The sequence below is a fragment of the Pteropus alecto genome, unplaced genomic scaffold (assembly GCF_000325575.1).
Source record: "Pteropus alecto unplaced genomic scaffold, ASM32557v1 scaffold5, whole genome shotgun sequence".
Lineage (NCBI taxonomy): Eukaryota > Metazoa > Chordata > Mammalia > Chiroptera > Pteropodidae > Pteropus > Pteropus alecto.
Window position 1 is genome coordinate 31915711 of NW_006441953.1, and position 26559 is coordinate 31942269.

Consider the following 26559-nt stretch of genomic DNA (forward strand, 5'->3'; position numbering starts at 1 on the left):
CGCCCCCTCCCGGGGACTGGCTGGGGCTCTTCCTCCCACAGTGGGCCTCTGGCAGGGCTTGCCAGGCCCCAGCCGATGTCTCGAGGGGCAGGGGCAGGGGCACAGGTACGACCTCGGGCCCTGGCTGGGCTGGGAAGGTGCCGTGAGATGGCACAACTGTGCGAGCGAAGGTGGGTTTGAGGGCCAGGCTGGGGACGGGCCTCGCCAGCGGGCAGGAGACCAGAGTAGGGAGCCTGTGGGGGCTGCAGAGAGAAAGCGCCACCTAAGGCGTCGGCTTTCCAAAGGTAAATGATAAACCTCGGGCAAGGGGTCCAGCAGCATGAGCCCACTGGACAGGCCCAGGTGGCCGCTTGTGGGCCTGCCTGGCACCCTCAGGGTCCTGGCGGTGGCCTGAACTCAGGGAGATGCCCAGGCTGGGCTGGCAGCTGGGGTGCCCTCCTTCCTGCCCTCAGCACTGGAGGCATAGCAGGGCGGGGTACCAGGGGGCACGTACAGACACTCGGAAGGGGCTCCTGGGTCAAGGGTCGAGGACTGGCCCTGCCATCAGCTCCTGGTGGGAGGCCCGTCCTCTCTGGGCCTCAGGGTTCACCTGGGGAAATGGGGACACCACTGCCTGGCTGTGTAGCAGCGCCCAGGAGGGCTCCTGACTGCTGCACTCCTCTGGGCCTCGGCGCCTGGCACAGAGCACTCAGGAGTATTTGCAGAATCAATGACTGGAAAAGGCCACCTCCTCCAGGAAGCCCCTGATCCTCGCGCTGAAGATGTGACCTTCTCGAGTGGCCATGGTGCCATCTCTCTGCCCCACCCGAGGACCTTTTCCCACCACAGTGCCAAGGCCGAGTGAGTCTGAGTCACCACGCCTCTCAGCAGGCCAGGTGGGCGTCCCAGGAGGAAGCAGGCAGATCACGGTCTCGGAGCTTTTGGAGAAGGTAGAGGCTGGACATTGGCCTGGCTGGGGCTGGTAGATTACTGTCAGGTCAAGCTGCCACCCCAGAGTCCCTGGCCTGGGTAACACCAGCACAGCCAGTCCCAATGCCTCCTGGGGCAGGAGCTGGCACACGGGAAGTCACTGCCCACACTCAGGGCCCCGGCACCCAAGCGGCTCCAGAGGGGCGCCTGCGCCTCCTGCTCGCCCTCCAGCTGGCACGTGCAGGGGAGTCAGGGGAAAAGGCTGGACCCCGACTGTCTCTTCTTGGGTTTCAGTGGATACCAGAAGGCCCTGGAGAGGGAGCCCTTGGAGGCACTTCCAGAAGCTGAGCCCTCATGCTGAGACCCCACAGATAAGAAAGAATTAGGTAGCAGGGGGTTGGTGGGGTGGGGTGGGAGATGGGGACAGGGCCAAGCACCCAGCTGACCTGGACTGGGAGGGGTCTGGCTGTCCGCTGCTGGGGAGGGGGCTCCATACCTTGGCACAGCTGCATGGCCGGCCGGGCCCCTCAGTCTGTGCGGGCAGGGGACGAGGGGGCCGGGGGGTGGGCACCGGCAGCACCTGCAGGGAGAAGGGCAGTCAGGCCGGAGCGAGAGCCCGGGGGACAGCCGTGCTCAGGCAAGGCCCGCGCTCTCTAGGCCTGTGTCCTTCTGAATGACGTTCGGTCCACGCGATACTCACGAGCGCCGGGCCCATCTAGCCTGGCGGGAGGTGGACAGCCCCCGAGGGGCCGAGTTGGGTCTATGGCAGTGGGCAGGGAAGCCGGGCAGTGGAAGAACCCCAGCGTGGGAAACGGCAGGACAGCACAGGGTGTGGGGGGCAGGGCGGGGCCCAGGGCGCCCTCCACGCCGCACCAGCGCCCCTCCCCCCATGCACACCGGGAGCCCAGGCCCTTAACCGTGGCCCTCTGCCTCGGTGGACAAGCCCCACACCTGGTCCCATGGCCCCCTGGGCCCCTCACACGCCAACCTTCCCTGGCCGGTGGCTCCTCCCAATCCCCTCCCCATGCGGTGTGAAGGCCTGGGAACGTCAGGGCCCCGAAAGGACATGGCGGTGACACAGTGAGGCCACCTGGGCGGCCAGTGAGTGAGCCATCGGGCAGATGAGGAACGAGGCTGTAGAGGACCCGAAGCCCATGGGAACCACGGGAGAAGCTCACGGATTCCCCAAAGTCTTGGTGACTCCCCAAAACAGGCTGTCCTCTGTGCCAACGTAGAATGCCTCATGCAGCAGCTCCCGGCACGGCCAGGCTGCCGTGGACTGAGGTGCGGACCGGGCCCAGAGGCACATCCAGAAGGGCTCAGGGTCTCAGAAGCGGGGCTTCCTCTGAGAGAGGCAGGGTCTTGCTCTCCGCTGAGGGCCCTCTGCCACAGTGGGTGACAAGCCCACTGGAAATGACAGGCCAGTTATGCTCGGATGTGCCAGGGAGAGGTCGCTGGCCAGGCTTGGCCCAGGGAGGGGGTTACAGCTCAGGTGGCTCTGCAGGCTGAGGCGCTGGGGCCCTGGAGTCATGCCGCAGGCGAGATGGATTTGAGGGGTGAAGTTACCCCCATCAGATGTTTAGAGCAACTGAGGTGCACACTGAGGCAGACATGGCCGGGTGAAGTTACCCCCATCAGATGTTTAGAGCAACTGAGGTGACAACTGAGGCAGACATGGCCTGTCCACCTGGTCCCAGCAGCCAAATGCTGCCACCGTCCCCATGCAGAGAAGGGGGTCCTGTGCCTGGGAGGGCAGGGGACACAGATCTCCCAAAGAAACGGAGAAAAGCTCATGTGCACGGTCACACTGCCGAGCCCCCAGGGCAGGGCCAGGCTGCCCGTGCTCAGCCATCTGTTCAGGCATCACTGGGGCCTGGGCGGGCTACCACGGCCAAACGGCCGGAGCCCACAGGACTTCCAGGAATATTTAGTACCTGTCCAAATATCGAACAGCCCACGGTCTGGAGCTGCCGTCTGAAGATTGGTGGGTAGCCATCTGTACCCTGAGGTCACCACAGCACCGACGGCCCAGGCTCCCAGCAGGGGCTCCCCTGAGCTAAGAGGACGTGCTGACTTCCAGAGCTGGAGTCTCGAGCGGGAAGGGCTGGCCAGGCTGGGGGCCTCAAAGGCCAGGTCCCGGCCCAGCCCTGGCTGCCCCTCTGGGGCCCTGGCCAGACATGAAAGCAGATTCAGTGCCGAAGAGCCATGGCCCTGCCCAACTGGACTCCGTCACTTAACCAGTGTGGCCCCTGCAGCTCGTCCGCGGGGCAGGAGGACCACTGCGCTGTGGTCTGCAGGCCACTTCCTCGCCCGGCAGACACGGGGTCTCCACTCTGAGGTGGCAGCGTGTGCTGATGAGGCGGCCTCGGCGCCCCCCCCCAGAGTCCAGTTCTCCAAAAGCAAAGCAGGCCTCGCACAGCAGTTCAGGGTTTAATTTTTTTCTTTAATTCAGATGTACAATGTAGCAGTTTAAAAAACTTAACTATACATCTCAAGCCAGTCCTCGCATTCCCTTTCGAAGTGGACAGTCAGCTCCAGGCCAGGCTCCGGGACACACCCATCACGGCCCTACTGGCTCCCAGGGCGGTGGGGTCAGGGTGGTGGTGCAGCGTGAGCTGAAACCCCACTGATGGCCACTCTGCCGCAGCCCCACTTAGCTCAGAGCCAAACCACCTGTGGCGGGGCCGTGACGGCGGGGTGCGCCCTGCGCTAGCAGCGGGAACTGCAGCGGTTGTCCAGGGCTGGATGCTCCCAGAAGCCCTGGGGTGGGGGCGAGCAGGCGGGCGGGGGTTCCTTCAACTGCATTAAAGTGACCGGCTCACAGGAGAACGGGGCCCCTGAACCTTCCAGGCCACCTTCAGTTGCCACCACCCTCCGAGCAGGCCCCTCTCTGAGCCCTTCTGAGCACGTGCACAGGCCACAGCCCAGGCAGTGTGGGCCAGTCCTCACTTGCATGACCCAGCCCAGCTCCCCAGCCAGCGACTATCATGGCTGTCCTCCGGGTCCCACCCACTGCCTCTCCTCCACCCCTGCTCCAGACAGAACTCAGTCTCACCTAGGCCGGTAGCCACGGTTTCGGGCACTCACCGCAGAGGTAGGGACAAAAGCCAAGTGAGGACATGTGCTAGGGAGGATGCGCACGGTGTCAAGAGGAAACGAGCTCCTCTCCCTGCGAAACAGAGAACTAAGCACACAGCAGCTCCGGCAACCGACGGCAGCGGGGCCCGTGAGGCAGGCGAGAGGCTACTGCTCGGAGTCTGGCCCGCTGGACCAACAGCACCGCCCATCTCGGCCCCACAGGAGAAGAGCCCGCAGCCCCCAGGGCTCGGAAACGACACCCGCACGGAGGGACATTTGGGTATGGGGGTCCTTAGGGTGCAGGGCCGTCTCTGATGCTACATTCTGGGTGTCTGGAGGTGTTTGAGAGTCATGCTTTCCTTCTGAAAGCAGACAGCGGCTCGCGAAAGTGAGCAGAAACAATAGTGAAGGACACTTGGCAGCTGAAAAGGTCACCTGCACACACCTGGCAGGGCCAGCGGTGGGGGGGGCGCGTTTCTGGAGAAGACGCGCTGAAGTCACTGCCGAGTCAGTCTACCCTGGTTTCGTTCAGCTCTTTCCTGATGTCACCAGCAGGAAAACAAAACAACCCTCCCTGCCAAAAAAAACCCCAGCAATCAAATTAATAATATTTTCAACAAAATTTCGATTGATACTATGATTGGTGCCTGCCGTAAACTTTTAGGAACTCAAAGTCTTAACCGCCTTCTGCAGAGCTGACAAGGGGGGCTGTTTTCTCAGTGGGACTTTAACGAGCAATGACCCCCACACTCAGACGGCCCATTCGCGCAGCCAACTCCATAGGGCAGGTCTGAGACGTCGGCCTCTACAGAGAAGTGACGAGGCCACACTGGAGACCCCGCACATCAGCATCTCCAGACGCCTGTCGGTTTCCAGATGCGCACACGCACATGCACTGACCCAGGGGTGTGGGAACTGCACTCCACACATCCCCGTCTGCGGGGCGTGCAGGCAGGTCTCTGGGCTGGCACCTACGGCCAGAGCCAGGCTCCGAGCCCCATGTCAAGAACTGACTGTGTGGATCACGCTGCGAACGAGAGGGCCAACGGAAGCCTCGGCTGAGTCCAGTGACATGAGCCCCAAGAGAAACAGTTCTAAACTCTATACTCACAGCGTCCTTTCTCACAAACGAAAAATACCTAGCCAGGAACATCAGCCTGTGACACGTCCATTTCAGAGCTGCAGAAATCCTGGGGGACGGGGGGGAGGGGGGGTAGGCCAGCAAGTTCTAAGAACTTCCCAGGAAAAGCTGGGATGAGAAACGAGAGCCCAAGTGAGCAAAGGGCAACGGTAACTTTCTTACTTCTTAAACTTAGTACAGCCCCTCAAGGCCTGCTGACATCTGACCCGCGTCCACGACCATGCCTGGCTCAGCCGGACATCTGTTGGGGGTTGGCAGGAAAAGCCAAGGGCTGCTCTGAGGAGAGGCCCCACAGCCTGCCCTCACGTGCATGGGCAGTGGGCAAACCCTGCACTGCAGCTGACCCCAAACCGCTGCAGCCAGGACCGGCAGGAAGTGGTGGCTCTGGGGGAGCGAGGGCGGCTCGCATCGGAGCCCTGTGCTAGCTGTGTGCATGGCGGGGAGCTCGGGCCCCACACACAGACAGGAGGGTAACTAACCGCGCAGCCAAAGGGTCTTTTTCCTGTGCGAGATTATTTGTCCTTACCACGTGAAACGCCCCAAACCCAGACAGCACGTGACTGCACGGCTGGCCCGCCTCTGGGGCCCAGAGCCCCACCCTCAGCACCTTGAGCTCTTGGCCCCGTCCGCATCTGATGCTCTACTTCGGGCCTAGGGGCCCAGGATGGGGTTGAAGCAGCACTGTGACCGCCCCGCCAGGTCCCCTCCCTGCCACCGTCAGGCAGGGCCCCATCACTGGCCCAGGGGCAGGGCCTGGCTCTCCTGGGTGCAGGGTGGTGCATGGGCGTTGAAAGGGGGCCAAGGAGGTCCCAGGTCTTTCTTTAACAGTGGCCACGATACCAAGCTCGGCTACTACCAGGGGCTCAGACAAGTGTAGCTGTTACAACTTTGGGGCTGCCGGGCCCGGCATGCGTCTGGGCCCCGACATGCATGAGGGGCCACAAGGGAAGCAGGTCCCTACACCAGCTAGCCGGCCCCTGGGCAGACCGCGCCCAGAGCCAGCTTGGGCTGGGAGCCGGAGCACGTCAAAGCTAGAGGCTCTGGATACAAGAGGCTGCTCATGTCTGGTGGCTGCCCTGGTCAGCCTAAGTGCAGAGAGACTGCTCCTTACTGGTGGTGCCTAAGGAAGGGGATGGCGGGCAGAAGTGCCTCCTACACACGGGACGGCTAAGTGGGTACTGTGTCAGGGCTGGATGGAGAAGGCCTGGTACAAATGTCTGAACAGTGACACTTCTCTACGTCCTAATTAATGTGAACACGCAGAAAGGAGGGTGTGTGCCACAAAATGTCCTCAGCATGTTAAGGAGGAACGAGGTGTTGGGTGAGAAAGAGGGTCACTGGGGGGAGAGGCTGTCCACTCCCGCAGAGCCTATAGCATGCAGCAGACTTTACACAGCATAGAAAGGTACCTTAAAATTAATCTCTTTACTGATACAATTAAACTTTAAATCCTGAGAAGAACACAGAGAAAGGGAAGTATGGCGCTGATGTCCTGCTCCCAGCCTCCCCGCCTGGCGCACGCCCTGCTTGGAGCAGGACCACGAGCCCCAGGCTTCCTGTGCCCCACTGGGGGACGTGGGGGAGTGCTCTCAAAAGCTCGATGGTGTCACCTCCTGCCTGTGAGTCAGCAGGGGGGCTAACGGCCACCCTGCAGAAGACTTGTGTCCCAGACACAAGAGCAGCTGTGCCCTGGAAACGAGGGCCAGGCCGGACGTCGGAGCAGGAACGCCGGGTTAGCTGGCAGTTAATACTAGTTAGAGCCAAGGGCCAGTGACGCAACTGCTCGTGCTTTCTGCACGGACTCAGGCTCAACCCAACGTTGCTGCACGTACTCCCTGCCGCTGCCACACTGCGAGAGCGCGTCCGCCCCGCGACAGAGGCGACACTGCCTGTGGCCGCCCCGCCTGGCGCTCAGCACGTGGCGACCTTGTGGACGCTCCGCAAACAAGCTAGCAGGCGGTGATACGGGTTGCCCGGCGCCGCGACCACCTCGAACACGGACTGAAAGGCCCGGCGGTCCAGCTCGCCTTCCATCTGGTGTCTGTAGAAGTCCGTGGCCACCAGGCAGAACAGGTGGACGTCCACCTGATCTAGCTTGCCCATCCGGCTGATGACATGCGGAAGGCTGGTGGGGGAGTTAAGGAGCGAGGCTGCAGGGGTGGGGGCGGCTGTCTCCCAGTCCTCACCCGGTCCTCGCCCGGCCCAGCTGACAAGTGGGCTTGGGAATCTCTGAGCAAACCAGAGCGGACAGCAGCCCGGGCCGTGCTGGTACCAGCAGCTCCTCCCACCTTGGCCCCTGCCAGCGAGTCCACAGTAGCTCCCAGGACACTGCCCCTCTCCGGCTGGAAGGCATCTCTGCCCAGCAGAGCGGGGAGCCAGGCAAAGCCGGCCGAGGAGGCTGGAGGCCCATGGGAAGGACACCTCTCGGCAGCACTTACCTGACCCGGCAGCTCCTCCTGCGGAATGAGGGCAGAGCTGTGGCGCCCTGCGCCGGGCGAGGCCTGCTGCCAGTACTGGCATCTGCCTGCAGACTCTGTGGTCTGTGTGGGGGGCGGCTGCCAAAAGGGGGTGGGATTTGGATCTTCACTAAGCTGTACCCAAGGGGATGACACAGGGCACAGTGAAAGAGGATAATGAGAAGCAGCATCGGTGACAGACCCAGCTGCACAGAGCCGGCGAGTGCACGGGGAGGGGTCTGCAGGGGCGCCCGCCCCGCCCGCCGGGCCCAGCCTCTGCCGGTCTGTGTGGTGAACACACTGGTTTCGGTTTCCTGGTCAACAGTTCGCTCTCTTGGGGCTTAAGGTAAATGTCACCTTGACAGCTGCGGTTTAAAAACTAACACAGCACACGTGCCCCGATGTCGACAGCAGAGCACGGCCCCAGCCTGGCCCAGCGCCCGGAAGGATACATCGCCGAGATCCACGGGCCAGTGGACGCGCTGACAAAGAAGCAGGAAAGGCTCCACATGGCCATGGCGACCGGGGTCCTCTGCGTGAAGTTGGACAGGGACAGCATGACCCAGTCCCGGACCATAGACGACTGCCCCGTGCTGTGCAGAGTCTGGAAAACCTGAGGAGGAGAGGCCCAGATGTCGGGTGCAGAGACACAGCGCTTCAGAGGGGAGGGACCGGGCGGTGGCACGCCGCTGGGCAACACCATGGGACGCTGAGGCATCCCGGACGTGTGGGAAGTCCCCGCCCCGCCCTCACCTTGTACACCACGGTGGCCATGAACTGTGGGTAGGGCTGCTGGCTCGACAGGAACTCCCCAATGACCTTGTTCATGACGTCCTGGGGCGGGAAGAAGTCGTCTAAAAACTGCGGCAGGATGCGCGCCACCACTCTGGCTTCGCAGGGAAAGCCCTTCCTGATCCTGGAAGGAGGGACCTGGTCAGAGTCCTGGCCGCCCCCACCCCCGCCCCCGCCCGGGAGAGCCTCGCGTCTGAACCCAGCTGTCGTGGGGCTGGCTGCCGCACGCCAGGGCCAGGTGCCCGGGACTTTAGGGGGCCTTCCAAGCGGGTCGTGAGCTGGGCTCCGAGTGTTAACCAGGATGGCAGAAGGCACCCCGTCTTTCCGTGGACCTCGCCAGTGACTTGCAGACAGACGCACTGGCTTGGGGCTCTCTGCCCACGTGGGGCCAATGATTCAAAGAAGGGGTTTTCAGGTCACATACAGCATAAAGCAGAAAGAGTTCGGGCAGTGACATCACGGCAGAGATTACAAAGCTTTCAGTGGAAACACCCCTATGACGTTCTGCTTTTATCTGTGTCCGAGTGCTTCAGGCCTTCTCTCTGTCACGACGCGGTAGCACCGCTGTCACCTAGGACTGCTTTCCTGTCTAACTCAAACCCACGGGCATTCCCGTCGGCACCTCCCTAACATCCCCGTCCACCCCGAGCAGTGTCCCTCTGACAGTGGAGATAACCATGACGATGGTGTCCCAGCTGCAAGTGACCAAAAGGCAGTGGAAGTGGCCTGGAAACGGGGCCCACTCCTCCTGCCGCGGGTGCCTGGACTTGCCTGTCCGCAGTTGCCAGCTGCTGCCCAGCACGGGAGGCTGCTGCTCCAGACAGCACCCATGAATGACAGTTCCCTCCGCCACCCAGTGCCCACCTAGAGTCTGCACAGCGGTCCGCTGCATGCCTGCACGGCACGTGCTGACAGATGTCTCATTAGTGCTGGAGTCGAAGCTCCAGGAAGGCAGGGACCCGAGCGTGGTCCTCTGGCCACCACCTGGCTGACAGATGAGCGTGGGACGGAAGCCTGACTATAAATGCTCACATGAAATTTCCACGTGGAGACAGAGTGCACATGCTCAGCTGCCGGAGCAGCGTGTCTGGCCAGAGCGGACACGGAGTCTTGCTCAGCGTGTGCTTGTGCAAACCCAAAGGCTGCCGCTGCCTGAGCTGCCTGCAGATGACGGCTGAGCAGGCAGACCAGCCGCCCCGAGGGGAGGCCACACGCGTCACGCCACCTCCACTGAGAGGCCTGGGGCCCTGTCCTGCAGACAAAAGCCAAGGAGGCGCCCAGCCCGTTTTCCAGAACTGGCCAGCTGAGCCGATCCTAGCCACCAGCTCGGCGTGCGGTTGATGTTGACTCAGAGACACGAGTCAACTGTTCCAGCCTCTACCTGCCTCCCAAGTCCTCCTGAAGCCGCTCCGATGCCCTGGGGGTGCGCGCGCACCCACTGTGACGGGCCCCTCTCCATGCCCGCAGCATTTGCAGCAGGTCTTGTTATGGCTCAGGGGCCACGCCCAGCCCCCCGGGCTCCCATTCACGTGCCCCTCTTGACACCACGCCGCCCTCGGGGGAGGTGGACAGCCACTGGGATGGCCTCAGAGCCCGTCAGCTCCAAACTCCTAGGTACTGGGGTCCGAGGACGGCCCACTCCCACAGAGCCCAGGGTGAAGCATGAGCTGGTCAGGGCACGAGCGGAAGTGCGGCTGGGGCCACCGCGGCCTCATTCCTCACCTGTCGAAGAGGACAGACACGCGCTCCATGGCCACGATCACGGACTCGCTGTCGGGGGCGGCGGGGCTGGGGGTGGACGTTCTGCCCGGGCTGACTTTCTCCTTCCCTGGAACGAGGCGTTCGGCACCGTTACTTACTTTGTGTGACTAGACAGGCTTTGGAGACAGTGTCTTGAACCCACGGGAGTCCCCGATCCGAAACCCAGGGTGGGAGGCCCAGGCAGTGGTACGGGGGGCAGTGGTCAGTCCACAGATGGGCTCCCCAGGCGTGGTTGACACCAGCATCTCCTTGAGAACTGGAGGAGGACCTGTGGTCCATGTCCCAAGAAGCGGCGATGGGAGACCATATGGTCCAGAGCTAAGACACGGGTGGGCGTGGGCCAGCTGCCCGCCCCCACCGCTCACCTGTGTACATGCAGGTGAGCATCAGGCCCAGGGCCGCCATGGCCCGGTGCGGGCTGTGCACATTCACTCTGTCCACACTCAGCTTGACCAGCGACTCTGCATCCAGCCGGGAGAGCTGCTCGGAGAGCAGGAGGCGCTCCAGGCCCCTCAGGACGCAGTGGTAAACGACAGACGGGGTGGACTCTTCACTCCCAGACAGCATCACCCCGCACATCTGGAGGGGAGGACTTGGGAGCTGAAGTGCCGCTCTGGGGCTCCCGTCGCTCATGCCCCTCCCTGAATCTGAACGGCCCGCGCTGCCCCCGCTGACAGTGGGAGCAGGGCCCGCTCACCTGCACTATCGCCGCAGAGAACTCGGGCCCGGCGTCCAGAGGGTAGTTCTCGATCAGGTAGAAGGCGGTGGCGCACATCACCAGCACGTGCTGCTGGCTGTGCGAGTTCACGCAGCTGGAGACACGAGACAACAGCCGAGCTCAGCCGCGCGAGCAGCCACCGTCTGGCGGTGTGCAGCATCTTTGCTCTCGGGGACCTCGGCCACCATCCCCTCAAGGAGGGTGCCTGCAGAGTTCCCACTGACCCCTACGTGCGATGTGGCCAGGGTCGGACACATGCTTTGAAAAGTGTTACGTCACTTCTCACAGCCCTTTGTGAAACCCGACCCTGGGCAGCTGCCACTCACTGGGCGATGCCTTTGAGGTTGGACAGGAGATAGTCGCTGACGGCCGGGATGAGCTGCTTTGCAGTGTCATCCAGGAGGTCACACTCCAGCACGTAGAGGATGCCGTGCAGGGCCCCGATCTTGCTGGGCAGGTGGCTGCTCCTGAGCGTGCTCTCCAGAAGCCGGCTGACTGGTTCGGCCACGGCCTTGTCCTGGGGCACAGGCACAAAAGCAGGGCTGCCCCAGGATGAAGCGGGAGAGGCCCGGAGGCTGCGGTGGAAGACCGTGTGCGGACGGGGGGGTTCTCCCAGCAGGCCTGACTGCCGTCCTCAGGCTGCCGTCCGGGAACCTGGGTGTCGGGAGCGTCCCCAGCACCCTCGCTGATGAGAATGGCTCCCCGTGCCTCAGCCGCCCTCGCTGACACCCCTCCCCTCCTGGGGTCTGCGGTCTGTGATGTGCCGGGTGGAGGGGCCTGCAGACCAGCCCCAAATGAAAGCTCTGGCTCTGAGTCTCTAAAGGGCCTCCCTGGCGGGCGGCACGCCACGTGTGTTGTCACGAGTTGCTGGGGAAACCGAGCGTGTCCCCTGACTCTAGGGGAGGGTTCTGGAAGCTGAGCCCGGTTCCTCTGGATCTCGCCCCATGCGCTTTCCCCCGTCACTGATTTATGTTTTATGTCTTTTCGGCGTAATATAGATCACAGGTGAGTGTAAGGGAACCCTGCATGTCCTCCTAGAAATGACCTGGGGTGGCTTGGGGACCCGACTGGCATCTACTCAAAATGTCATCAACTTCAGTTAGCACCCTCACACGAGTTCAGTGCACCCCACACCGAGAGGGACCTTCATGTAAAGCACAGTGCAGAGGTGGTGACAGCAGCAGCGTCTCATACCATCCACCCGGGGAAGGGACTACTGCCAGCCAAGCCTGCGTCTCGTCAAAAAGCCGTCTGACTATGGCCCTCACGGGAATGCGGTGCCCCTGCAGACATAGCTGAGAGTGACACTCCTTGCGTAGGATGTCCCTGTCCTCCTCCCGTCCCACACCCACAGACTGCGGGACCCCTCCCTACGGCCTGCCACGCCCGTGCCTCCAGACCCCCCAACGCCCCCAACCCCGGCTCTGAGAACGCCGCAGGGCCACAGCGAGGGAGGCAGACCTCACAGCACTGGGCCAGTGTCTCGAGGGGAAGAGGCGGAGTGCCGCTGCCTGCCAAGCCAGGCCCCCGGCCTGCGGGGAGAGGACCGTGGAGTCCCAAGGGCATCATCTCGCCTCAGGATCCTCTTAAAGAATTATGCTTATTTGAATACAGACAGCACAACATTTGCCTGGAGGATCTGGGCTTGAGCGCAAAAACACAATTACAATGAAAATGAGTCTAGCAGCTGAAACTCTCCACCAAGACAAAAGGACCTGCCAAGTCTAGCTGCTTTTACGTGGTGTCAACACCCAGAGGACTCAGGCTTTGAAGAGAGGGACAGCCAATGAACTCATTGTTTCTGTTCCCTGGATGGTGGCACCATGGCTGAAGGCCACTTGGGATGATACCTGCTCTGGCGGCCTGGATCAAAGGGACAAATTCTATAGGGAGCCCAGTCAGGAAGGGAGAGCTGGGGCTCAGGCACAGACATGGGCTCAGACTGCCTGGGCATCCCGGGGCGCAGGCAAAGGACAATAGCCTCCCTCAGGCAGACTGAGAGAGGGCCGTGTGGGGTACAGGAGAAAGGGCTCCACAAATGTTACCGGCCGCTGCAGGGGCACGTGGTCAGTCACTGTCAGGACAGACAGGACCACGTTCAAAACATGGGGGGGATGGGCCAGGGCAGGTACTGCCGCGCCACGCAGCAGCCACCCACGTTTGAGTGAATGGCTCCCTCTTGCCATTGTGAAGATGGGCACCAGGAGGTGTCTGAGTAAGAAACCTAGTGACTGGCCAATGCCACATGGCAAAGAGCGCATGAACGCCAGTCCTGGACAGAGGCGTCAAGGCCTGGCCCTGAGCGGCGGGGCCAGTCCTCCTCAGGACGCCCCACACAGGCGGGGCCCACGGTGCGCATGTCTGTGCGTCTCCGTGAGGCCTGCTCAGCGGACACTGTGTGGTGACATCCGTGCAGAAGACCAGGGTGGCGCTCGCAGAGTTCTGACCCAGTAGGCAGTGAGAACTTAAAAGAAGGCCCCTGTCCTTGTGGTGAAAAACACTAAGACATCCCCACGTAGGGGGCAGAAATGCAGGGCTGCTGTGACAAAGTGGTCCCTAGCAAGGAGGCCCTGCTGACAGAAAGCACATCAAAGGGGGTGAGGGGTGCCATGGCACCTGGGGAGGAGTGGGACCCATGTCCACCGCACACCAAGCTCTCCTGGGGCATGAGCCACCATGATGGCCGCAAGAGTGAGGGGCACAGGGGTCCACTCCAAGGCGGGCCCACCACAGCACACTTCCCGGGCCCCGTGGGAACGCACCAATACTGACTGAATTCTCCGGCGTTTCATGCTTGCTGTGGAGCTTTGGGACGAGCCTTCCAAGGCTGAGGCTGCACCCCCGACACCCAATCATCACAGGACGGCCTCTGCACCACCCCTCACTTACCATTCCAAGGACGGCGGCCGCCTTGCAGGTGGCAGGCACCAGGTACTGAAGGAGAATCTCGTCCTCTGGAGGGTGCACCCTCCGCAGCTCGGTCAGGGTCACGTACATCATCTCAAACTGGTTGCGTTCGGTGAACAAGTCTGAGACCACGAGAAGCTGGAGACACAGAACATTCGGACAGAGGGGGGCGAATTTCGCTATCAGTAATTCCTCTATTAAGTATTAAGTAAGCAACACAGTTCGAAACGCACATTCGCACAGCCAAGGGACAATAAAGTAAGGGAATTCGCACAAGGCCTGACAGGGAAAAGAAACGGGCAAATGCCTGGAGACCTAAAATACAGTGCGAACGCGAAGACAAGCTGGTCAGCGGCAGATGCCTGCAGACGCCTCTGCGCACACGCGTGGACCGGGGCACGCAGGGACCTGTCACGACCCATGTGGGAACATGCTCCGCAGCAGTCACCATGGACAAGCCCCATTTCTGGTCTGTTTCAAAACCCCAGGCCCTTCCCACAGTGTAGGGGATCAGGCTCTCTAAAGCCCCAGGATAGAAAAAAATATTTAAAAAATATATGCTTGGCCAGGGATTCGTTTTGTCTCCCCAAAACGGTCAGCTCTCTAACGTTCGGTTCTTCCCGACTGATCTGGAAATGAGTGTCAGTGTCCTCTGGGAGCATGCGGGAAGGGGCGTCGGTCCTTGTCAGAGGCCACGGGCAAGTCCCAGTGATGGGGACAACGGGAGTCAGCAAACCGTCTAAACCAGCAGTTCTCACACACAGGACACCTGGGCACTCGCAAGGCCAAACTGATTTCCATGGCGACAGTAAGGCCTGGTCTGCCCCTTGCCTCCCATTCTCTCCCAATCACATGGCGCCGTGTCCTAGGAGTTAGCTGACACTAACGGACTGAATGCGGAGCAGATATGGGGGCCCAGACGTTCTCTAACAAACCGGACACTAAAGAGATTTGCAAAAGTGTCAAACAAGGCTCCTCTAATTCAAAACATTACTTTAAAATAGAAATGATCATTACTGTTACTTTAAAATGAATTAATAAGTAACTTGTTTTTTACATTTAAAATTGATGATGCTTAGTTTGATATTTGAAAATATCAAGTTATAAACTTTTATTTACAAATTGAAAATAAGATTTCTAAAAACCTCTACTTGACCAGAAACAAAACAATTAAAGAACCTTTAAAGGTGTATTGAGGAAAACCAGGCTAAAAACAAACAAAAAAACTAAAACACCTGGCATTACTAAACAGGGACACCTGTAGGTAAAAACAAGCCCCACACACACTGGCAGTGCCAATGGTTCTGGTCGTCTGGTCAGCGGGCAGCAGAGCGTGGGCACTGAAAGGCCTCCATGCCGACCTTTTGCTCGTTCTATCCTGCTGGATGATCACCCGGATGATGGCAGAGGCGCTCAGCGAGCATTCAGGAAGCAACTCTTATTAAAACTTCTCGGATTTAATTTACGGTACTGTAAATACTGACAGATGTCAATGACCCACAGGAACATGCTTTGGTCCCCACTAATTTAAAGACTGGAAACAAATCCTGAGACCAACAGCGTGAGAACGACGGCTGCGAGTTGTGCTTCTCAAAAGGGGTCGGTCCGTGGGCCTATGTCTCTCAGGTCCTCAAGGACATCCACAGGGACAGGGAGGTGACAGCAGCAGGACATTTCTGCCACTTTCACTGGCTCAAGAAATACATTCTGTCATCCTGTGTCACTGAGAGTCCTTTCACAGGTCCCAGAGACGATGAACTCTGTGTTCACGCGCATGTGCACGTATTGTGCGTGCACTTGTCTGAGCCCTGTGCACACACGAGGAGACAGGGAGGGCGAACTTACAGATCGAACCACTTCGCTGATCAGGATGACGGGGGTCCTCCGAGCCGAGCTTGACGGCAGGATCCAGCGACTGTACAACTCAAGCAGGAACTGCGAACAGGAGTGGATGTCAACGCCGGCCCGGTGCTTCCTGCAGGGAGGCGGGACGGGGGCCCCGGACACAGCGTGAGCAGCGCCCGCAGGACGTGTCCCGACAAGTCAGACGACTAACGAGCTCAAACTGCTCTAAACCAAAGGCAGGTGGAGACCTGGAGTTGACGGGTGACGTGGGTGGTGACACAGGTGTGGGGACGTCGGTCTCCTCTTCCTCCTCCTCGTCCCACTCCTCCTCTCTCAGGGGTGTGATGTTGTTCCCCAGCCACACCGAGTGGATAGACACCTTCAACAGACAAGGACACTTGCGTCACCGCCGCTCAGGGGCCAGACGACAGGTTCCGAGGCCCAGGGTGCTGAGCTACAGGTGCGGTGGGGTCCTCTGCACTGAGCCGACCCCGGTCACCCGGCAGGGCCTGTTCAGTCCAAGCGGGTCCCGGGCGGAGGGGCCCACGGACTGGTGGAGGGGGCTTTCAGACAGCTCGGCTGCAGGACTAAAGACCTAGAACGAGGGCAGCTGAGAACGGGGAAGGACAGAGCCTCTGGGGAAGGACACTTCAGTCCCTCAGGGACATCTGGTTGAAGTCTCAGCGAAAAATGGAGCCCAGAACTCGGGATTTCTTTCCAAAACAGGTCCTGCCTCACTAGTTGTCATTTGTGGCAAACCCCATTTTTCTGAATTACTTGCTAAAAAAAGCACCCCAGCAAATGTGGGGGGGGGGAGTGCCTTCCTGCAGCGAGCAGGGTGGGAGGGGTCTGGGAAGCATGGTGGTACGGACACGGGCGGAAGCCCTCCCCCTGCCTCCCACCAGCTCAGGCAGAGCACCTGCGTCCCCAAGGGCCTGCTCACAAGAGCTCCTCCAGCACTCAGCACAGCACTGCAGTGCCCCCGAAAGAACAAGTACCCGTGGGCTGTGCTTCCCCAAAAAGCTGTTTGCCATCTCCGGTGACACTAGGCCCGAGGCCTACTCAGCACGAACGGCGGTTTCTCTCTCCTAGCCCATCCCTCACAGAGGCGCCGTCATGGCGAGCGAGCAGGCTGTCGCGGGCCTGCCCAGACTCAAGGTAGGCTAGGAGTCCCAGAAGGCCAGCTTCAGGCCAAGGAAGGGCCCCTGCCCCCCTCACTTCCTGCCCAACACCCTCTCCTAAAGCCCGCAGCAGCCGAGGGCGGAGGGACTGCAGCCGACAGGTGTCCCGGGCAAGGCAGGTATCACCCCATGGCATGCCGGTCACAGAAGTAAGTTGTGGCCCAGACGCTAGAGGAAGGGCACAGCTGGGCAAGTGCCCTGGCGAGGCGGCGTGACTGACCTGGCCGAGCTTGTAGCTCATGTCGCCCAGCTCCCGCTCGGGGTTGATCTGCAGCAGAAGCTTGTCGTGATCGATGAGGGCACCTGCGAGTGACAGCACTGTCAGCCCCGCCCACACAGCCTGCCCACAGGTGCCATCCCGGTGCTCCAGGTGGCACGGCATCACTCTGTCCCTTTACACCCTGTTAGGATGGTGGGCTCGCTGGGGCCTGTTGGACCATCACCTAGCCTCTGACTCTGATGAGAACCGGTTGGGGACTGGGCTGCAAAAGCTGAAGGGTCAGTAGCCGTGGAAGAGGTGACAATCCTGCGGGCAAGGCTCCAGAGGACAACTGCGGTGGACAGTACCTCTTGGGGCCTGGCCCTGGAGCCAGGACTGTCCAGCTGCATCCACCAGGAGCAGGGTGCCTCCCCCACAAACCCATCTTCCATACCCTCCATGCCCTAGGCCAAATGACCCCCTCACTGCCTTCCACTGGGCGTCACCAGCTGCGGTGGGATGGCCCCTAGCTAACCTTTGCCACTCGTAGCGGCGGCCTCTTCCGAGCAGCTTCCCTGGCCCCCAGGGAATCTGCGCTCCTCAGGGCTGCTGGAGCGTTTGTACCTCTCCTGGTACCTGCTCTGCTCCTTCTGTGACTGGGATGCCTCTTCTCATTTCTCCTACGTGCCATCAGCTCGAGGGACCCATGACCATGCAAGCGCACAGACTCAGCTTAACTCAATGTCCCAGTGGACGCCTAGGGGCGCACACACACCGCATTCCCACACCAAGCCTTTTCCAGGTAACGCTTTCAAGATGCCTAATGCTGGATCTAACAATTCCTAAAAAATCCCTAGGGAATCACAAAAACTGTGGGCTAGAATACTGTTTGTCCAACAAGAACATGTGTGTTAAAGTCCCGCTGATTTCCAGGCTTTGTTTCCTCAAGACCGTTAACACCTCTCATCCTGGGTGAGACCCCGACTTAAATGAATTAGGCTGGGCCGTAAGTAAACAGCTTCCAAACGAAATCACGATTTGGTCTCTCTCTGTCCAACCGGTGTTGCAGGTATGCTGGCCACATGCTCGTTCGGCCAAGTACGAAGAGCCCCTTCCCTCAGGTACCTGTAGTAGCCGGAGACAGAGAGGGGACGGGGTCCCACGCTTGGTATAAATGATGGGTGGCGATGTTCTCTCTCTTGGAAACCATTGCTTGAATTTCCTGCTCTACGATTCCTCTGATCATGCTCAACTTTCTCCCGAACCTAAAATTCAGAACAGAGCTTAGCTATTTGGTTCCTTCAAAACCTAAAAGTCAGAGACACCAGGACCTCCCCAAATCCCAGTTTTGCCTAAAGGGGATGGGTCACCTACAGTACCAAACGACACCCCCTTTGTAGGCGATTCCTGCCCTGTGCCCCGTGCAGACATCCCACTAGCTTAATTCTTGCTGTTAGTCAGCTGACCCCGGCATCTTTTGTCTCATTTTCATTGTCACTTGCCATGAGATCGCTTTTGGAGTTGTACCTCCTGCAGCAAGGCAACACTCAGTGTTTTATTTTTAATTTCAGCAACAAAAGAAAGGGCTTGGGTGAAGCAGCTGGTCACCCTGGGTGTGGGGAGGAGCACCTCGCGGGTCACACACGGCTGCGCCCTGGAGACGCACAGCAGCTCAGGCACACCTGGTGTCAAGCGCCTTCAGAGGCTTGCTTCGGGGCTGCTGCTCCAAGCAGCTCACAGCTGGGTTGCCGGCCACGGGCACAGTCATCGCACTCAGCACCAGCGAGGTGATGGCCTGCACGGCCAGGACATTGATCTGGGTCCTCTCCGTGTCTTCCTGGAAGGAAAGCCCACACATCAGCGAGTCACGAGCAGCCAGACACCAACACCACCTGTGCCCCCAGCGGCACACAGGCCCCGAAGTCCGAGGCTCTCGGACCACAAGGTCTCACAGGAAGGAGCCCCGAGCGCCAGAGGGACAAGCCTTCCCAGCCAAGGCTGTTCTGTCTGCCTCAGCTCACCACAGCCTGTACACGCTGGTCACCCGAAACAAACCTGATGGGCCAACGTCTCCTTTTCAAAGCAAGGTCTCCCACAGACACGGAAGTCCAAACAGGAATTACTTTTTAAGAAATTACCCTTACGTTTCCCGCTAATCTTAGGAACTTTGACTGTGACAACCTGTTTGTGTCTACACGTGAACTTAAAGACAACGCTGAAGGGTCTGACATCCATGTACACTTTGAACTGTCTCCTCCACCCGAATTAAGGACTTAACACCCAAGACTTTTCACATCTCAGGCTTTGCTTCACCAGAACGTGGCCTTTACTAGTGTCGTGTAACACAGAGAACGCTAACAGTCCCAGAAGCCAGGTGACAGCTCTGCAAAGCAGTCCGGAGTGCACACAGGTCCACCTGCCCGGCCCTTACAGAGAGCTGTTTGTTCTGATTCGGCCTACACGCCGCACCTGAATGTTGAAAAACAGAACTCTGAAAGATTTTCAAGGAAGGGTGTTATCTTCCTGACCCTTAACCTGCAATGCGCCGTGGTAAATGCCCTCCAGCCTGGGGGCGGTGTGTCCCTGCTCTGGAACCTCAGTCTAGACGTGGTCTGGCTACTCCTGTGCAAACAAGGTGACACAGAAAGCAATGAGCTTGCTGCCCTCCTCTGCCCACCACTGACACTTCACAAGCTGCCTTACTGCCCGAGAGCCAGCCAGCGACGCACGGGCCTACACACAGCCTTACTTCCGGTGGGCTCTCCTCCTGCTCCATCACGAGGGGCTGCGTCACCAGGACACCAAGGAGGGTGGCCCATGTTTCCTCAAACTGGGTACGGCTGGTCCACCCTAGAATTGCAAACGTTGCGTGAGACAGAAGGACACCCAGCTCTCACCCTTTCGACGTGCTGTGACAGTGGGCCCTACGGCCCTAACTGCAGCAGGCGAGCACTGCCCACGGGGCCACACACAGCAGCTCCCTTAACCCTGCGGTGCAGAAACACTGCTAGCGCCCGTGCGTCAGTGAGGACACGCACGCACACGTCTGAGGCCACACATGGGGCATGGGCCAAGTTCGGCCCGGGTACCATGGTGGAGAGGGTGCCCTCGCGACCCCTGATGTGTACATGCAGCAATGCTGAGTAGGGCCAGAGACGCTTCTGCCCTGGGCACCAGAGAACTCAAAAGTTGCCCACAAAGTCAGCCACTGGACTGTGCTGCTGGACGCACAGCTCTGCGCACACCGCAGACCACTGAGTGGCCATGTGCGCGGTGAAGGTGTGCTATGCGAACTCTGCCTCAATAAGGCTGTTAAACACGGAACAGTTAAAGCAGTGGGCTCTCTGGCTCTGTCTGGAGGAAGAGATCATAGAAGAACGTCGTCTGGCCAGGGCGCGCGGGCCCTCAGGGAGGGCAGGGCGGAGGGGCCACCCCCGGCACAAGCTCCCCTTGCTAAACTGAATGCAGAAAGACTGATAGATGGATTAAGATACGGAATAGAAATACACAGATAGACTTAGACAGCTATAGACACACGGACGGACGTGACCATTCACACCAGGGAAAAGAAAGAAAGAACAGAGAAAGTGAGCAAGAGCTAAGGCACACATGAGCCAGAATTGTAGACGGTCCTGGGTCCCACAGCCCGACTGGCAGTTCCAACACAGGACGGCCCAGTGAGGATGCGGACCGGGTGTGAGGCCTGGCGGCCAGGACGCTGCCTGGCAACAACCTCCAAAGGAAGGAAGAAACACTCTTGAGGCCACCGGCCTTAGACCGCTGGCCAGATCCCACCTGAGACGGGCAGTGGGCTGTCGCTCGACTCCAGGGAAAGGGGGAGCAGTACAGAGTCTTCCACGTGCACCCTCCGGGACCTGGGTAAGCACCAAGTCTGCCGAGGTCCGAGCAGGAGGGTACCAGAGGGACGAGGGTGTCCACACTGGACTCAGCAGAGAAGTATTCCCTAGCACGGTGGTCCTCAACCTTTGTGGCACCAGGGACCGGTGCTCCTATGAGAATCCGATGCCTGAGGATCTGAGGTGGAGCTGGGGCGGGGATGGTGGCGCTGGGAGCGGCTGCAGATACAGATGAAGCTTCGCTCGCCCGCCCGCTGCTCACCTCCTGTTGTGCGGCCTGGTTCCTAACAGGCCACGGACTGGTACTGGTCCATGGCCTGGGGGTTGGGGTCCCCCTGCCCTAGCAGGACACTGCCACTTAGATCGACCAATCGCAACCTCCCACCAGACCAAATCTCCAGCTGTAAAATGGGGACAAAAAAGAGGTACTTCCGCTCCTCTGCAGAGAAGTCCTGACCAAAAAAACTGCCAGTGCTGCCACTTACAGAGACATCCTGCATGAGGTGCCTCGGGGACTTTCTAAACATGCAGCAATTCTGTGAACAGGCGTGACCCCCATCTACCAGTGTCAGAACCAGAGGTCCTGCCCAACCGCTCAGAGCTCAGTGCTGCCTTATTTCAAGTCTGCTTTTTCCTCACGGCCATGCTGGCTTCACTGCCCTGATTTGCTCGTCACACACACGAGGAGGGACATCAGCGACCACACCCAGAGAAAACACCCCGAGAGGATCACTACCACCACTCGACAGAGGGCTCAACATGAAGACCGAATGTGGCTTCACACTGTCAACTACCAGGTCCCTGCTCCACCTCAGACATGCCTGGTGTGTGAGAAGTCGGGGTTAAGCTCACACACACAAACTGGGAGTGCACTTCCCGCTGCAGTTCTGAACACACTACAAAGTGCACGACAGGCTGAGCATCGATCAGCCGCATCCCTTATGGGCCAAGAGAAGGGCCCGCTGCCGCAGCCGCCGCGGCGTCACGTGGCCGACCCTGAGGGAGAAGCGCGGACTACACCTAGCGTGTTGATGCGGTAGATGAACTCCTTGAAGACTTCCTTTTCCTGGAGGAACTCCACGGGGATCTCAGGGAACACCGTGCCGAAGTCCCCTCCTGGCTTGGGTGACCATCCAAGCTTCCAGACCTGAGAGGACAGAAAAGAAACGAAATCGCACAGTCAAGCTGGGACAGCCGCATCGCGAGGGCACCGGGAACGCCGTTCCTCTAGGCACGGCCTCCGCCCCGAGGCCCACGGCGTGCTCACCGTACCCAGAGCCGGTGCGGCGCCTTCCCAAAAATGGCCCGACCGTGTTGCCGAGCACCTCCTGGGCCAGCAGTGGGCCTCCCAGTCTGCTCTTCCCCTTGTGTCCCTTCCCTAACACTACTGACGCCGCCAGGCTGGTGGTCAGGAGGCGGCCCGCGGCAGGGGGCCACGAGAGGCCAGCAGGCATGAGAGCACCTGCACCCACAGGCCGCGTGTCAGGCAGAGCCTCGTGTCCATTTGTGAACTCCACGGAGTCCAGCCTCGTCCGTCAGCCACATGCTCCACAAGCACCGAGTAGAAGGCTGGCCTGAGGCAGGCCCGGCGCTGCTTCTGTAGCAGAAGCCACCACCCTTCCAGCCAGCTGAGCTGTCACCTCCAGACCGAGCGGCAGAGGAGCCCCATGTGGGCCTCTTGGCGCGGCAGGCCAACCTCAGCCCCTCTGGCATCTCTCCCTTAACACAGAGGATGCCTCCTAAGTCCCTCCCCTTCCTCCAGGCCCTAGGCACATCCTGGCACAGAACCCCGGAGTGCGCCCCCCGTCAGGCACGTGGGCCCGCTGCCTATGCAAGCAGGGCCTTTGCTGCAGCTCATCTACGGACAGGGTCTGTGCTGGCGTGTTCCCGAGTCCGTCCCAGACGCCACGACCTCTGACTGTGCCCTCTTGCATGTCTTCCTGCCCCTCACAGGTGCGGTCGTCTCAAAACCTGCAGCGACTCTTCATACACCATGGCCGCAACCAGCCCTGCACAGTGCCACAGCCCCCCCGTGCCCATTTCCCGGTGGGTACCGGCATCGCAAGCACCCCAGCTGCCAGCTCTGCGATGGCTTCCAGCGCAGCACACCCTGGGCTGCTCTCAGAACGAGCCCTCCGCGGGGTACCTTCACCCCACGGCACAGGCCCTTCATCCTCCAGGGTCGAAGGAACACTGCTTACTCGGTGCACGGCTCTCAAGAGTCTCCGACACACACACACGCATGCGCACGGGGGCTGGGCCCCACTGGCGGGCACGACCTTTCTGGGAAGAAGCAGCGTCTCCCCTGGGTCCCGGCTGACCTTCAGGACCTGCACTAGGACTCCCATGCCAGCCCACGACCCCGTCTTTATTTCAGCAACTTTCTGGGCGCGCAGCCCAGCCCCCGCTCACCCTGCCACCTCACACTGACCCGTGACCTCAAGCGAGATGCCCATCTGAAACCGACTCCGAAGACAACTTCAGAAGGAATGAAAAGGCAGCTGGGCCAAAGCACCTGAACGACCTCCAAAGGGGATGCCGTTCGGAGGGAAACGCCCACTGGAGGGTCATCGCCGCTCCATCACCCGTACGCGCCTGCGGCTTCAGCATTGCGTCTGCTACTGGGAGATGAACCCTCATTTCCCGACATAATGCTTCACCCCGTTTTAGAAAAGCTAGCATTTCTGCATAGCACGCCCAAGGAAACCAGAAGGGTGGCACACGGCGCCCTGCCACTGCGAGGCAGCGTCTGAGCAGTCACGACCCGGTTCCCCTGGGACTCCCAGCCCGGGCGAGGGCTGCCTGTGCCCCTCTTATTTTTGTCTCCACAAAGGAACGGCCAGACTCACCAGGGGGGGGACCCGCGTGTAGCTGTTGACGAGGGGTAAGCGGGCCAGGCTGACCACGATGTTCCTGAGCACCGCCGTGAGAAATGCGGGCGTGTTGTTGTTCCTCCTGTGCCCCAAGGACAGCACGGACGGCAGGGACTCCACCATTTCCGCCACCATCCCACAGGCCGCTGTAACGTACTCGGGACCTAAACAGACCCCGCAGTGAAGAGAGGGCTGCAGCATCAGAACACACCCCACACCGCGGCCCTCCTCCCGCCCCTCCTCCCGCACAGTGCAAGAGGGGCAGCACGACCCGTAGCTTCAGCCGGAAGGGGGACGCCCGGCCTCTGGCTGGTCACTAAAGTTCCGATTTTACTTCCTCCTCGTCTGTCTAACCATGTGTGCAGTCCCTTCACGTCGGCCAAGACTGTTGCTGCCATCTTGGCCTGGTCCCCTGCCCCACCTTGCCCACCTTAGCGGCTGTGGCTGACTAATGATAGCTAGGAGTGACCGTGCAGCCCGTCCCTGCGTGCTGGCTCTGGTTCTCCCAGGACTTGGTGTCTGTCCTGCAGCTGGCACATGCAGAGCCGTGCTGTAATCCCCAGTTCCGTTTCCCGAGACCGGTGCCCAGAACTCCCGGGGCGGGAGGAAACCCTGCCCAGAGAGAAGATGCCGGCACCCCGAGCAGGGTCTGCTTCTGATTCACTTTGCGCCTGGCATCAAGTATGCGCCCCCAAATCACCTGTGGAGTTGATAAATGTTCAGGGCCGTGGATGGAAGTTACCCACGGTCCATGAGATTCGGCAGGCCACTTCCTCTGGTAAGAGAAGGAACTCTTACCAGGCCTGGGAAGTCAACCCCAAGCCAAGAGAAACGAGGCCGACCTCAGTGAGGTCCTGGACAGTCATTAAGAAGTATATCACCCTGTGGGGGTGATGAGCAAGGCAAGTTGCTCCTTCTGGCCAGGAGGACACAAACTGGCCTCAGCAGGGTGTGGAGGGCGAGCACAGCGACTTGAACCCAAACCACATGCGCTCCAGCCGGTGGCCCGCCTGCTCTGGCTCAAACCCTGGATACGCCAGAGCCACCTTCAGAGCAGTGGGAATTCAGGTGACACCTGAAACTGCGGGAGCGTCTGCCAAGCACCCGCCACGAGCTGGCCCTGGATCTGGGCGCTCTGCGCAGTGAAGCTTCTCCCCCGTGCCGGCTCTGCAAGGCTGGCGCTTCTCGCATCCGCCCTGTAGGAGTGCGGGTGCAACACCTTGCCGAGGCCCCTCGGTCCGAGGGTGAGTCTGCACACCCCTCAGGTGTCAACGAGAAACCATGAAATCACAGAGGGGCTGACAGCAGCACAGTTTCGCGATAAGCACTGAGAGGTGAGCTCGGCGTGGCACGAAATGTCACTGCCTCTGGGTGGCTGTGCAACCACAGAAGCCTGAGCACGTGACAGAGAGGAAACTACTACGCTTACTGCTAACGACAGGAAAACGCCTTCAGCACCTGCAGCTGCACAGAAGCTGGCACACAACAACAACAACAACAACAACAAACAAAACAGGAAGCATTCACATACTTGTGATGAAAAAGCGTGTTTCTTAAGCTGGCGGTGCCCGGACAGGACTGCAGCATGCCAAGCAAGAGCCGCCCAAGGACACACAGCGCAGAGCCGCCCGGTGCGGCATCTGCCCCCGTTCCTGCCAGACTCTCCAGGCAAGAGCTGGGATGGCCCCAGAACCCGGGGACCCTGGTGACAAGGAGTCACCAGCCAAGCCTTCCTCGCACCCTCCTTTGCTACCATCTTCAGAGAACGACACCTGAACTGGGAGAAAGCACGTGCAAAGTCGAGGTGCCTGCTCGCCTCTAGAACTGGTCTAAATGAACGGCATGTGGACTTTTTGTTTTCCTAGGAAGAGCAGGAATTTCACTTAAAAATCCACCAAAATAGATGGCTGACACGGACACTCAGGTGGCCTAGCACTCACAGGCTGTTCCCTCCAGCTTCAAGTCCCTTAGATTTCGGTCTGTTCATTCGTTCCTCAACGAACGTTTGTCGATTGCTCACAGTAGTGAAAACAGAAGAAAGACACACTTCCTGCCCCCAAAGGGCCAGAGTCTGAGGTGACGGACGGGCGAAGTTGCCAGGCAAGAAAAGAGGAGGGCCTCCTTAGGCGCGTGACACCCCCACTGAGTGTGGGGGGCCAGCGGAAGTGAGCCAGATGCAGGGGGCAGAGGCGCAGGTGGAGGAAAGAGCAGTGCATGGCAATGTCCCCAAATCGCCCTTCGATTTGGGGATGAGCAACAGGACACAGCGAAGTCGGCTTTCGAGAGCCTGTGTTCACCACTTTAAACGTCTCTTCCATGAGTGCCATTCAAGCCCTGAAGAAACAGGTGAGAGAACGGGTCTTGAGACTTACTCTGCGTGGGCGAGTCCACCCCGTCCTCTCTGGCAGCCTTCGGGGTGTCTGTCCGTCTTTCTGGACTGAGCAGCTGGTCCCCAGGCTGCACCACGACTAAAATCAGAACAGAACAGACAAATTCCAAACACGTTCACTGTTCCTTTTTATTCACATTTATGCAGCCTCGTAACGTTTTGAAGTGGCAGACCGTGTCAAACGAGGTCCAGACAGCCCAGAGTCAATTTTCAACAGCAGACTTAGGCATCGCCGTCTGAGTCGACCTGAAATGCACGGGGAGCTGGGCTCCGCCATTCGGACTGCCAGGTGCTCCCATGTCCCCTGGTGCCACCTCCAACCTTGGCGGTTTTACCAGGCGGCTCATGGTTCACTGCTGCTAAAAGCACCCCGCAACCCCAAGCCTGGCTTTGAAAAATGACTCCCTGGATCCTCGTTTCCAAGCTGACTGCAATGCGTGGATGAAAGCAATT

The 26559-nt window shown here is 59.9% G+C and overlaps 2 protein-coding genes across 3 annotated transcripts in view; both read right to left on the reverse strand.

Moving 5' to 3' along the window:
• Window positions 1-1421, reverse strand: part of MSANTD1 (Myb/SANT DNA binding domain containing 1) — a 10949-nt gene extending 9528 nt beyond the window's left edge. Inside the window, exon 1 of the mRNA XM_006919102.2 lies at window positions 1406-1421. Coding sequence (XP_006919164.2) covers window positions 1406-1421 — 16 coding nt within the window. The remainder of the gene's footprint in view (window positions 1-1405) is intronic.
• A 1910-nt stretch (window positions 1422-3331) lies between these two features.
• Window positions 3332-26559, reverse strand: part of HTT (huntingtin) — a 103217-nt gene continuing 79989 nt past the window's right edge. The window contains exons 48-65 of one of the 2 annotated variants that reach the window (XR_003048463.1): window positions 26090-26185; window positions 23694-23881; window positions 21865-21991; window positions 19737-19837; window positions 18670-18824; window positions 18113-18252; window positions 17009-17091; window positions 15856-15986; window positions 15608-15737; window positions 13745-13900; window positions 11182-11372; window positions 10835-10949; window positions 10503-10716; window positions 10099-10204; window positions 8338-8500; window positions 8037-8197; window positions 3831-7253; window positions 3332-3764 (exon numbers count right to left, since the gene is read on the reverse strand). Coding sequence is in view for 1 of the 2 variants with exons in the window: in XM_025051720.1 (XP_024907488.1) it covers window positions 7040-7253; window positions 8037-8197; window positions 8338-8500; window positions 10099-10204; window positions 10503-10716; window positions 10835-10949; window positions 11182-11372; window positions 13745-13900; window positions 15608-15737; window positions 15856-15986; window positions 17009-17091; window positions 18113-18252; window positions 18670-18824; window positions 19737-19837; window positions 21865-21991; window positions 23694-23881; window positions 26090-26185 (2471 nt within the window). In the remaining variant the exon portion in view is untranslated. Of the gene's footprint in view, window positions 7254-8036; window positions 8198-8337; window positions 8501-10098; window positions 10205-10502; window positions 10717-10834; window positions 10950-11181; window positions 11373-13744; window positions 13901-15607; window positions 15738-15855; window positions 15987-17008; window positions 17092-18112; window positions 18253-18669; window positions 18825-19736; window positions 19838-21864; window positions 21992-23693; window positions 23882-26089; window positions 26186-26559 lie in introns of both variants that reach the window. The other variant, XM_025051720.1, reaches the window with a different exon arrangement.